General features: G+C 36.7%; 1 protein-coding gene across 1 annotated transcript; it reads left to right on the top strand.

Moving 5' to 3' along the window:
• Positions 1-1,134: 1,134 nt before the first annotated feature.
• LOC149261798 (protein JINGUBANG-like) lies at positions 1,135-8,438 on the top strand. The gene is made up of 2 exons (XM_089371171.1): positions 1,135-1,612; positions 7,963-8,438. Exons 1-2 carry the CDS (start codon positions 1,135-1,137, stop codon positions 8,436-8,438), a joined length of 954 nt encoding a protein of 317 aa, XP_089227297.1.
• Positions 8,439-13,463: the final 5,025 nt, after the last annotated feature.

Raw genomic sequence — 13,463 nt, 5'->3', positions numbered from 1 at the left:
TGAAGGGGATGAAGGCAAATGCAATGAATGCCGATATTACAGATTGCGCCATAGCGAAGAGAAGTCAAGGAATATAACTCGAGTTCAATTTCTGGCTGAAAGCATTCAACTACTGGTTCTAGGCGTTTTGATTGCTGACGCAAGGCGTTCGAATGCTGCCTCGAGAATTACACAGATCCTTGATCATGTCGTCGGGGAAGTTATCTGCAACAAAGCCCGCCAAGGTGACAGTCCAGTCCTCGTCGAACAGGTAATTTGCATTTTTATTGCCCTGTGCAGCTTTGTCGCCTGCCATTTCCAGCCACCCGTGGATGGGAATTGAATTTGTAACGTGCCACTGGCCATTGAAACGCCATGATCAGCACGATCCAGGGGAATGGACGGCTTCGGCTCGAGCGCTTCTATTACATTTTATAAATCAAAAAATAATTCAATTTAAACTCCGACCATTTGCTCTCCTAAACACCACAACCATTGATCAAACATTTAGACAAAATATATTCGAAGCATATTCGCTGCAGAGTAAATCTCGTAATTCGTCAAGGCCCTCCTAGCATGGAATCCTGATTCTCGACAATATTCTTATTACTCGATTTCCTCCATCTCTAATACTATTTGCAGGGCTATAATTATTTTTGGGTTTGAATTCCGGCAAAGATCTTCATGTTAACGGGTGTTCCAATTTCGAAAGTTGAAACATCCAGTGCTCTATATTAAAAAACATTGTTTTAGAAAATATGGATGAAAATAATTATATACTTCCTTTTTTTTCAATTAAATGGGAAGCAAATTACTTTATTTTGGGACACAACTCTCATAAAACTGCCCAAAATTTGCAGCGATGTTTGAATTTGGCTTAGTAAAAAGTTTTGCCAAAGTTTGAAAAGATGTATTTATGATTTATTACGAAATGGCGTTTTCATGAGTTTATGATTTATTACGAAATGGCATTTTCATGAGTTTATGATTTTTTACGAAATGGCGTTTTCATGAAATTCAAGTGATCACGTATTTCATCTGGATGTGAATCCGGTTTATCTGGATGTAAAGTCTTTAGTGGTAGCAGGAAATAAAGTGTACAGCGCCCATAGGGATAAGAAGATCCAAGTATGGCATCGTCCAACAACGCGTCCTATGTCTCTGCAACTATCGACCACACTACCAACGAAGAGAAGCCATCTCAAGAATCTTTTCGAATCCGCCAATTACGTGGGAATTGGAAGACATCACAAAATCCCATGGTTTAAGCATTCCGATGCAATAACCTGCTCAGCCGTAGGGTTTGACGATGACCTTCTGTACTCCGGTTCATGGGATAAGACCGTAAAGGTTTGGAGATTAAGGGATTCCGTGTGCGTGGAATCAATCAATGCCCATAACGATGCAGTGAAGGCCATTGTGGTTGGTGGGCATGGGATGCTTTTTACAGCTTCCGCAGATGGAACTGTAAAAGGATGGAAGCGGGAGGCAGTGAAGGGAAGAGATCGATGCCACCATAGACTGGTCATACAGCTCAAGCAAGGCAAGGATATTCCCGCGTCCCCCGTCAATGATATAACGCTAACCTCAAATGAACTAGTTTTATATTCTCGCACATCAGCCTCCGAAATCGGTTGGGAATTTTTTGATAAATTCCAAAACAAATAAACTACAATGCTCTGTTTTGCCACAGGATCTTAGGACAGGGAAGTTACAATTGATTTCTGAGAACAGAGTATTACACACCCCCACAAAAGCTTTGTATTCATTAAAATAAAATTGCTGTTACAAAAATAATCTTCCTCTGTCTGAGGGATTACACCAACAACATTTCAACAAAAAAAAATTACTGTCTCTTTTTGAAAAGATTTACACTGCTGTGTGTAAATTTTTCATTTACATTTACTGCTGTAAATAAAAAAAATTCTTACATATGCTGCTGCAGTTTTACATTCATATTCAATAAAAAAGAACATTACATTTTTCTGCAGAGCATTCCCTTTCTTTCTACTCACGCGCTGCTACGTGCTTACAATGCTTCCTTCTTAATAATATTTTCACGCTGCTCTGTTCTGGTTTTGTTTTGCACTGCTGTGCATTTCTTCTCTTCCATTACAATGAGTGTATGACAATGAACAAAAACAAATTACATATGTTGTTTGACTTTTGCGGTAAAACATAAAACTTACTCCCGTGAATTTAAAAACATTAAAATTAAAAGCTTCTACCTAAAATCTACGACCACAAGTACATACATATTAATCCATTAATTGTTTTACTGGCGGTCAATAGAACTTTACTTCACGTCACGTAACGTTGCAGCAGGCCTGTGCAAAACTTTGGCTTTAATCAACGGACATCATCACTTTGGCTTTAATCAACGGACATCATCCATCCTTGCAATCGAACGAATATCACTTGCCCAAACAAAACGAACGATACGTCCCGATAAAAAGTTGTTTTGCAAAAAGTACTGGGGACACGCGTCGAAAGGTGTACAATAGTGGAGCCCCTCGGAGGAAAACCACTACCTTAGCAAAAGCGGTCCGATGGGAGACTGGTGGTTTTGCTGAATTAAATGTGCGCAGTACAGCAGTTTGAAATTAATATTTCAACACTCCCCTTTAATTTCAACCGCTGGGTTACCAATCATACCCAAACATTTCCTCAAAAATTCAAAGTTTTTTTGGTCCAATGGCTTTGTCAGAATGTCTGCAATCTGCTCTTGAGTCCTACAATGTTTTAAAACAATTTCTCCATTGCTTACCAATTTCCTGATGTAATGAAACCTTGTGTCAATGTGTTTCATTCTCTTATGAAACACCGAATTCTTGGATAATGCAATAGCTGAGCTATTGTCACAAAAAATTATCGTTCCTTTTCCCTACTCTTGGCCTAAGCTCCTTAACATTCTTCTCATCCAAACTGCTTGACATACTGCTGTTGTAGCTACCACATATTCTGCCTCTGCTGTAGACAATGCTACAATAGGATGCTTTTTAGAAGCCCGTGAAATGGCTCCTGAACCCATGTGAAAGACATAATCGTATGTGCTTTTCCGATCATCTACACTTCCGGCTCAATCACTATCACTGTATCCAATTAAATATGAACATTCTGAAGTAGTATATAAAATGCCAACTCTTTTAGTACCTTTGACATACCTCAGAATTCTTTTTGCTGCCTGCCAATGTGCTTCTTTTGGCCTCTCCATGAATATGGAAATCAAACTAACAGCAAACATTATATCCGACCTAGTTGCAGTCAAATACATGAGGCTGCCAACTATGCTCTTGTACAAACTAGGATCAAAATCCTTGCTGTTGTCCTCTTCGCTGATTTTTAATCCCATCACTGTGGGAGTGATTGCTGCCTTGCTGTCCTGCATGTTAAATCTTTCCAACACTTCATTTACATATTTTGCTTGTAAAATAAGAATTCCATTTTCATTTTGATCTACTTCTATTCCTAAGAAGTATCTCAGCAAACCCATGTCAGTCATTTCAAATTCTTCTTTCATGACTGTTTTGAAATTTTCAATAAGATGATCATCATTACCTGTGAAAATAACATCATCAACATATAACACAACAATTAGAATTTTACCATCCTTTTCTTTGATGTAGAAGGTGGGTTCTCCCTCACACTTTGCAAATTTATTTTCCAGTAGATAGGAATCTATTCTACTTTACCATGCTCTTGGCACTTGCTTCAGCCCATAAAGAGCTTTCTTCAATTTGCACACTTTGTGCTCTTGGCCTTTCTTTTCATAGCCTTGAGGTTGTTCAATGTAAACTTCTTCCACTAACACTCCATTTAGGAATGCTGACTTCACATCCATTTGGTAAACTTTCCACTTGTTTTTTGTTGCTATGGACAGCACTGCTCTCACGGTTTCCATTCTTGCAACCGGTGCAAAAGTTTCCTCATAGTCTCTTCCATACTGCTGCTTATATCCTTTTACAAAAAGTCGTGCCTTGTGTCTTTCTATTTTGCCTTTAGCATTACTCTTGGTCTTATAAACCCATTTGACTCCAATGACTTCTTTTCCTTTTGGTAGTTCAACCAAATCCCATGTCTTGTTTCTTTCTATGGCATTGATCTCCTCATCCATAGCTTCTATCCATTTCTTATATTTAATTGCATCTTTGAAATGAATAGGGTCATCAACATGACAATATAATGCAGACAGAGAATTCATACCTTCATCATAAATGTCACTTAAATTTATGAATTTCTTACCTCTTTCATTTAGTGTACAAGTGCTTGAAGAAGCACTTGAATTTCCTCCTTGTGGTGTGCTTGAAGAAGCACTTTCATTTCTCCTCAAGGGTGTCCCTTGTTGTCCTTGTGTTGGTGTTGTTGTTTGGGGATGTATTTCAGCCATCTCCTCATCATCTTCATCATGAGACAAACAGTTTTTAACATTCACTGTTTTCTCTATGCTTCCATCCCAAGCTTCCTCCTCAATGAACTGAATATCTCTGCTCACAAAAAACTTCTTGGTAGATGGGATATACAACCTGTAAGCTTTGGATTCCTCACTATATCCAATGAAAATACATTTCTCCCCTTTGCTGTCGAACTTCCTCCTTAGCTGATCTGGAATGTGTGCATAAGCCACAGAACCAAAAACTTTCATGTGGGTGACTCCTTGCTTTCTCCCACTCCATGCTTGTTCTGGCACTCTGTTCATGATTGCTTTTGTAGGGCATCTTTTCAAAATGTATGTTGCACAATGTACAACTTTAGCCTAATAATCATTTGGCAAATGCTTTGCCTTTAACATACTCCTCGCCATGTCCATGATTGTCCTGTTCTTCCTTTCAGCAACTCCATTTTGCTGTGGGGTGTACCTAGTGATAAACTGCTTATGAATTCCATTTTTTCTACAAAACCGTAGAAATTCTTTGGAGATATATTCACCTCCTCTATCAGTTCTTAGAAGTTTGATATGCAACCTGCTTTGGTTTTCTACAAGTGCTTTGAAATTTCGAAATTTTTCAAACACTTCACTTTTGTTCTTCAGGAAATAAACCCAAGTCTTTCTGGTGAAATCATCAATGAATGTTAGAAAATATTGACTCCCTACTAGTGATGGGGTTTGCATCGGTCCACATAAATATGAGTGGACAATCTTTAAGGGTGCTTTTGCCTTTATGCTTTTCCGTAATGGAAAACTTTCTCTGTGTTGTTTCCCCAAGATGCAACCTTCACAAAGGCTGTCTGGTTTCTCTATCAATGATAATCCTCTTACCATTCCTTTTCTACTCAACAAGTTAAGTCCTCCAAAGTTGAAATGCCAAAATCTCAAGTGCCACAACCAATTTTCATCCTTTGGTACGCTTTGGAAAGCCTCTTGTGTCGTTGCTACTATTAATTCTTTATTTTTCAAATCTGTCCTTATTCTGAGATGGAACGACCTGTTCCTTGTCATTTTCACTTCAGCAATACATCGTTGTCTGGGTGCTCTATCCATGATGGTGCATACATCATTCTCAAAGAAAAAATTGTACCCCTTTTTAACAAGCTGTCCAATACTCAAGAGGTTACATCTCATTCCAGGAACATAATAGACATCTGCTATGGCTTTCTTTTCACCTTTCTTTGTAAATATTTTTACTTCTCCTTTTCCCATAACAGAAATTTTACTATCAGTCCCAAGTGTGACTTGTGATTTCACATTTTGATCTAAAGTAGAAAACAGGGCTATGTTTCCTATCATATGGTTGCTGCAACCGGAGTCTAGAAACCATATATCATCATGTTTGTTTCAGCCATATTACAAGCTAAAAGCACATTATCTTGACTGATATTTTCTCTAGTGATATTTTCACTAGATATATTACACATATCATGTTGCTTCTTCCTACATTCATTTGCATAATGCCCATATTTTTTACAATAATAACATTGGACATTGGATTTTTCATACCTTTGTCCTTGAGCATGATGTTGTCCACTTTGCTGGCTACTACCTTGGCCTTGGTTCTGATTTGGATTGCTTCCTCTTCCTTGAGCATTTGCTGGACTGTTCCTACCACCTCTATTTTGGCTTCTGCCTCTTCCTCTCTTGCTTCCTCTGCCTTGACCTCTTCCTCTTCCAAAGTACATCTGGGTGTTAAGGGCTTGTTCTAGAGATGAGTTTTCATTTCTACTCAACCTCTGCTCATGTGTTATCAGTGATGCATGTAGCTCATCAACTGAGAAGTTTGAGAGATCCTTTGTCTCTTCTATGGTGATGACAATCACATCGAACTTTGAGGGTAGGACCCTCAATAGTTTCTCCACAATCCTCCTTTCTTCAAGAGTTTCTCCATGAGACCTTATCTGTGTGACCAGACCAATCACATGTGTGAAGAATGAGTCAATATTATTTGACTCCATGCACAGGTTCTCAAAATCTCTCCTCAGCAATTGTAGTTTTGTTGTTTTCACTTTCTCCATGCCTTGATAGGTTGTCTTGAGAGTTTGTCATGCTTCTTTGTATGTCTTTGCTGCTGCTATCCTTGGAAACATACTCTCATGCACTGCTTGATACAAAAATATGAGGGCTTTTGAGTCTTTCTTCTTATTGCTCTTCAATAGATCTTTCTCTACCTGTGTCAAGTTATTAAACTCTTCTTCATCTCCTGGTTCTTCAAATCCATGTTCAACAAGTTCCTGTAAATCTTGTGAGGCAAACAGGGCTCTCATGGTTATTGCCCAATAGTCATAGTTTTTCCCATTAAACTGTGGGAGATGAGTATTAAAAATACCCATGCTAGTGCTAGTGCTGGCCATTCTTGCACTCCTTAACTATGCTTTAAAATGCTTGACTGTGTATTAAAATAACTCACTGTCTTCAACAGCAACACAAAAAACTAGTTTGAGAAATACCTTGGATTCTTTGACTGAGTCTTCACTTTGCTGAAGAGGCTGTTGCAGCAAAAAAACCTTCCTTCAACTTCTTTGACACCTTCAAAGAGCCTGGACAAGCTCTGATACCACTGTTGGGAATTTTCTGATAAATTCCAAAACAAATAAACTAAACACAGAGACAATGCTCTGTTTTGCCACAGGATCTTAGGATAGGGAAGCTACAATTGATTTCTGAGAACAGAGTATTGCACACACACCCACAAAAGCTTTGTATTCATTAAAATAAAACAGCTGTTACAAAAATATTCTTCCTCTGCATGAGGGATTACACCAAGAACATTTCAACAAAAAAAAATTACTCTGTCTCCTTTTGAAAAGATTTACACTGTTGTGTGTAAATTTTTCATTTACATTTACTGCTATAAATAAAAAAATTCTTACATATGCTGCTGCAGTTTTACATTCATATTCAATAAAAAAGAACATTACATTCAGGCTCTACCAATCATTCCCTTTCTCCCTACTCACGTGTTGCTACATGCTTACAATGCTTCCTTCTCAATAATATTTTCATGGTGCTCTGTTCTGCTTTTGTTTCGCACTGCTGTGCATTTCTTCCCTTGCATTAAAATGCGTGTATGACAATGAACAAAAACAAATTACATATGTTGTTTGACTTTTACGGTAAAACATAAAACTTACTCCCGTGAATTTAAAAACATTAAAATTAAAAGATTATACCTAAAATCTACGACCATAGTACATACATATTAATCCATTAATTGTTTTACTGGCGGTCAACAGAACTTTACTTCACGTCATGTAATGTTGCAGCAGACCTGTGCACAACTTTGGCTTTAATCAATAGACATCATCCATCCTTGCAATCGGACGAATATCCCTTGCCCAAACAAAATGAACGATACATCTCGATAAAAAGTTGTTTTGCAAAAAGTACTGGGGACACGCGTCGAAAGGTGTACAGTAGCAGAGCCCCTCGGAGGAAAACCACTACCTCAGCAAAAGCGGTCCGATGGGAGACTGGTGGTTTTGCTTAATTAAATGTGCGCAGTACAGCAGTTCGAAATTAATATTTCAACAAAAATCATTTCTGGACTTCAGATGAGAAGTCTCTTGAGATTAATATATCTTTCAGAGGAACCCTAAAGGGTCACAAACGTTCGGTTTTTAGCCTGACAAGCGTTGGCGAGTTGCTATGTAGTGGATCTGCAAACAAAAATATTAGGATTTGGAAGAGGGAGTTAGTTTCACGAAGCGTAATTCATCACACATGCTTGGCCATTTTGGAAGGTCACAGTAGCTCTGTGAAATGCATGGAAGGTGTTGCTCCTTCATGGACAACGTATTCTTCCTCGCTGTCACCAAATCCCTCTTCTTCTTCGTCATTAAGTTCATATGAAGACAGTAACAGTTGTGCTCGAAGTTTAGATGATGATTATGTTAATAAAGAACGGCATAATTCTGATTCCAGAAAGTTTGTATTGTACAACGGGAGTCTCGACGGCAACCTAAGAGCATGGTGTATAAATACTAATGGCATCCGAAGTGAGAGTTGTTGCAGTTATTCATTTAAGTAGGGAATCGTGGGCATTCATGTGATTGACATGATTTAAAAACAGTGTTGACCTCAGGACAACGAAAGATTGGCATCATGTAGCTGGAAACCGAGGGAATAAGAATAACCAAGGGAACCATTAATTGATCGGAGAGCTGTGTGATCTTTGCAACAGTATTGTGCCACTGTCGTTGCCTTTACCAAACAAAATATAGTAACTTTGTTGTAACAAAAATCCTGCCAGTAATTTGAAATGTGAATATATTTCGTTGTAACATAAATGTGGTGGATAATTAACACAATCATATTATCAAATGCTATGTTTATCGGCATCATGTTTTATCCAGTGGCAGTTTGGTTGGCTATTGCTGTGTTATGTTTGAATTCTGAGATTTAAGGTTGAGTCTGTGTTATGTATGAACTGTGAGATGCAAAATTCAAAAGATTGAAAAGGAAAAATGAAACTGACATAAAGTAATTTTTTAATTTCCATCCGGTCAGAAACCGATTTTAAAGTTAACTGCTAAAACAGTAAAAAATGCAGCAAATTCCTTGCAACAAAAGTGCAACGAGCTTCATTTTCATATTATATGATCAATGCTTGAATGTTGAACCTAAAAGACACTTGAGGAAACTTTTCATAACCATGAGAATCAATTTCATGTGGTTTAGATTCGAATTTCAAGGTCAAATGAAGTGCAACGCATTCGTTGCGTTACTTCATAAGTTCAGTGAATTCATGATTTGTAAGTTTCTGATCATGCCTTGTACTTATTGATGTTCCAAAAAAGTAGAAAAGAACTACCACATCATCAGACACCCGCTGGAAAACACATGTCTCAAATGTAGACTTCCACCCATCAAAATCATCATCTATAGCAGAAGCACAATGCCAAAGAGCAACAACTAATATTTTTCTAATATCTCCTAAACGATGAACTAGATTAAGCTTATTTTTTCTCAATAGGTTATTAAAATTATAATTATTATCCAAAAAAATTGAGCTAAATCCAACTCATGGCTTTTGAGAAAATTCCAAAAATGGATGTAGATGACGGTGGCTCATTTCACGAAAACCATGAAGCATTTTGAACTAAAATTAAGTGAGTTTATTCATTTCATCCTTTGCATTTCCTTTAAACATTTCATGGAAAATGGGCACAGGGTTTAAGCGATATGGTGAAAATATGTTTGTATCATTAACATAGCAAGAAAGTGCAACGAACTAAGAATTCAAGGTCGGTGAGGTATCTAGTTTCTTTCTTCGACATGAAGAGGTGAATTGAACAACATATGAGATGAACCTTTCAAAAAAATGAGAATTTGAAGCGAGGAGGTGGCTATAAACTCCTAACTTGCACAAGCGCAGCGCCGAAGTGCAACGAATTTCTTTTGCATGAATTTGACTTGGTGTCGTAGTGTTTAACTGAGCAAAATAGTTGGTAGATGATACTTCACAACCTTAAGAACCTTTTTTGAACCTCCATGCACAAAAAAGAATGTCAAAATCATAACCCTTAACAAAAACTTCATGCCTTTGAGGGCAGTGCAACAAGAAAGCGCAGTGCAATGAAGAAACACAACAAAATGGAGAAGTGCAACAACAACTTGTGGTGACAATGATATGATGAAAACTTTGATGTCACCTTGCAACTAACTTGACAAGACACCACTTAATTCGAATCAATGATGAAAAACCCAAAAGACTAATAACTTGATTCTCTAAAATATCATAGCAAAACTTTACAAAATGATCAAAATGATGATAAGACTAAGTTTGATTTTGACTACTATAATATAGGACACTAATAGGTTTATAAGGTCAGTCATGGTCAACCATCATCAACTATGGTCAATCATAGCCAACCATGGTCAACCATAGTAGATTGTCGCATTGTGGCAATGATTGTCTCAATATAAAAATCAACCATGGTCCAACGTATCATTGTGATATAGATTGTTTCAATATGAAAATAAATCATGGTCAACCATGGTCTGACGTTGCATTTTGAAAATGACTGTCTCAATATGAAATCAACCATGGTCAAACATTGTCCAACATCGCACTATTAGAAATTTTGTCTCAATATGAAAATCAATCATGGTCAACCATAGTCTAATGTTACATTGTGACAAAGATTTTATCAATAAGAAAATCAAACATGGGCAACCATGGTCAACCATGTTTATTTTAGGGTTTATAAGATTTTATGTTGGGTTCATAACCAATGGTCAACCATGGTCTAATCTCGCATTGTGACAAACTTTGTCTCAATATGAAAATCAACCACGGTCCACCATCGCATTGTGACAAACACTGTCAACATTAAAATCAATCACGTCCACTGATGGCCAACCATGGTCCAATGTCACATTGTGATAAGGATTGTCTCAATATGGAAACCAACCATGGTCAACCATGTTCCAATATCGGATTCTAACAAAGATTGTCTCAATATGAGAATAAACCATGGTCAACCATGGTTGATAATGGTCAACCATGGTCACATTGTAACAAAGATTGTCTCTTGGTCCAACGTCACATTGTGACAACCAAGGTCATCCTTGTTCAACCATGTTCTAACGTCGCATTTTGAGAAAGATTGTCTCAATATGAAAATAAGGCATGGTCAATCATTTTCAACCATCGTCAATAACTATGGTCAAATTAACCCATTAACTTTAAACTTTAAATTATCTCAATTACTGAAAATCATAATTTACTTATAAAATTTCTATTTCTTTTATTATATTTTTCTTAATTTTAATCTATTTGTTTCATTTTCTAATTCTATTTTGATTGATTATATTCATTACCTATATGTTATTAAAATTTGATAACCTACTCAACAACTTAGAAACGATAAATGAATGAAAAGAGGCCGTGACAAGCTAAACATAGGGCCATTAAATTTCTCCGCCAAACCATCACAACTTACATATTTCTTGAAAAAAATCAGCCACCAATGTTCTTATTATTGCTTACGGACATGTATCATACATTCATTTCAGTCTAAAATATGCAACGTTCATGAACATCCATAATCCTACCTCTCTCTAAAAGATGAAAAACGCAGAAATCCGGTTTTGAAACAGATTGCGTTGAATGATATCAGACGAAATGAGGCTATTTACATCCACAGCTAAGAGTGGGCAAACGCACAAACCATCTGTGGAAACGAAGAGATGAAGGGTAAACGACCAGCGGGGGAGTGAATTTCATTATTAATAAACATGTTAATTTTTTTTTGTAACGATTAAGAGGAAAGCCTTAGGTGAAATCACATCTGTCCATATACATATCTGATGAGCAATATCCGCTGCCCATAAAATCTCAACCATCTATTCAATAATATTGTAAACCCCATCCACCCTGAGTTGAAATATATCCACGTCCACATCCTGTCAACCCACATCCGCGTAAATATTAAATATTATGATGATGGTGATTAGAACTATTATTAAATAAATATGATTGATGGTTTATATAATCTTCGTCATGAAAGAAGATTTGTGGACGAAGCCGAGAGGTTAAATATTATGATGATGGTGATTAAAACTATTATTAAATAAATATGATGATGGTTTATATAATCTTCGTCATGAAAGAAGAGTTGTGGACGAAGCCGAGAGGTCCCAAGGTGAAAGTATATAAAATTGTGCATATTTTAAATGGAGCCGAAAACATATGAGAATGAAGGGTTAGGGAAAGTAATTACTTTTATAAGTGGAGTTGGTTAAATATAGAGAGTTAGTTAATTGAGTGATGGAGTGATAACTGAGTGAAGTTATGTTGAGTTAAATCGAGTTAAGTGATAAACGATTTTGAGTGTGTGATTGTATGTGTGATTGTATGTCAAGGTATTTTAGGCAAGTAGTTAGTTGGAAAAGTTTAAATCTTTTCACCGAGTTCATTGTAAGCATCATATTTTGTGTAATCAATATAAAAGCCACCATTACTGTTTTATGTGTGAATTATTTATATTTTGGTTTCTCTACATCTCCAACAAATTGACATGAAAACCAGATTTAAAAAAGTGAAAAATAACGGATCTGCAGCCGTCCATGTAAAAAGGAAAAAATATAATTTTTCCTGAACTTTGAGCTATAATACACCTTAGTGTGGTATACAGGGACTTATAAAGCTGATAGGCGTGATAGAAAGAAAGTCGCGTTACAAGTCTTGGACTTACTGTGCTTTGCATCCACGTGGGTCAAGATTACGTTGGTAGCGATAGAGGACTAACGCAAGTTGTCGTGGCCGTGAAAAGAGCTAGCACGCAAGCCTCAATCAGTCCAGACTCCAGGCCATGCCGCCTTAACCGAGTGAAGAACAATTTTTCAAACAAGGGCACGAAAATTTGTTTAGAAGAGGTCACGCGGTGAGAGTTGACTCATAAGATTATGTTAAAAAGATTCAAACGTTCTAAATGGGGCACCGTAAAGCTTTTTATGTAGTGTGACTCTAGCATTACTATTGAAGTGTGTTTTGAATACGTGAGTGTGTTTTGAATACGTGAAGGTTCATATGAGTGTGAGTAATATGTAAGAGGAGTTTTTTTATATAAATTTTTTTATAAAGATTTTTTATATAAAGAAATAATCATAGGAAAAAATGAAATTTATTATACAAAGAGGTGTTTTTTTTTAGAGTTTATTATAAATAAATAAAAAAAAATTGAATGAAAAAAGTTTTTGAGTTTTTGTAAAACTTTGTTTATTGGCAAAATTTGGTTTTTTTGTCAAGCATGACAGTGTTTTGGATGAAGATTGTGCTTTAGAGGGGCGCATACTGAAAATCATAATTTTTTCGGGGGTGATATGGAAGACAACCTCATGCAGTGAGCAAAGCAACTATAGAAAATGAATGAAAGTAGTCATGGGTCGCAAAGCACAACTGAAGAAGACTAAGAAAATGAATTAAAAAAAAAAAAGAGACGGAGATTGTTGCCATGGTTAGAGAGGTTCACGCCGTAGCCGAGGAATTGAAAAGTCTAGTAGAAGACAAAGAAGAAATCGAAGGTGATTGGTGTAGCTTTGATCTGCT

Source organism: Pinus tabuliformis, chromosome 6 (assembly GCF_031772625.1).
Source record: "Pinus tabuliformis cultivar Carrire ecotype Pingquan chromosome 6, CPIR1, whole genome shotgun sequence".
Classification (NCBI taxonomy): Eukaryota; Viridiplantae; Streptophyta; class Pinopsida; order Pinales; family Pinaceae; genus Pinus; species Pinus tabuliformis.
Note: the sequence above shows the minus strand (reverse complement) of the source record. Positions and strands in the feature narration are given on the sequence as shown.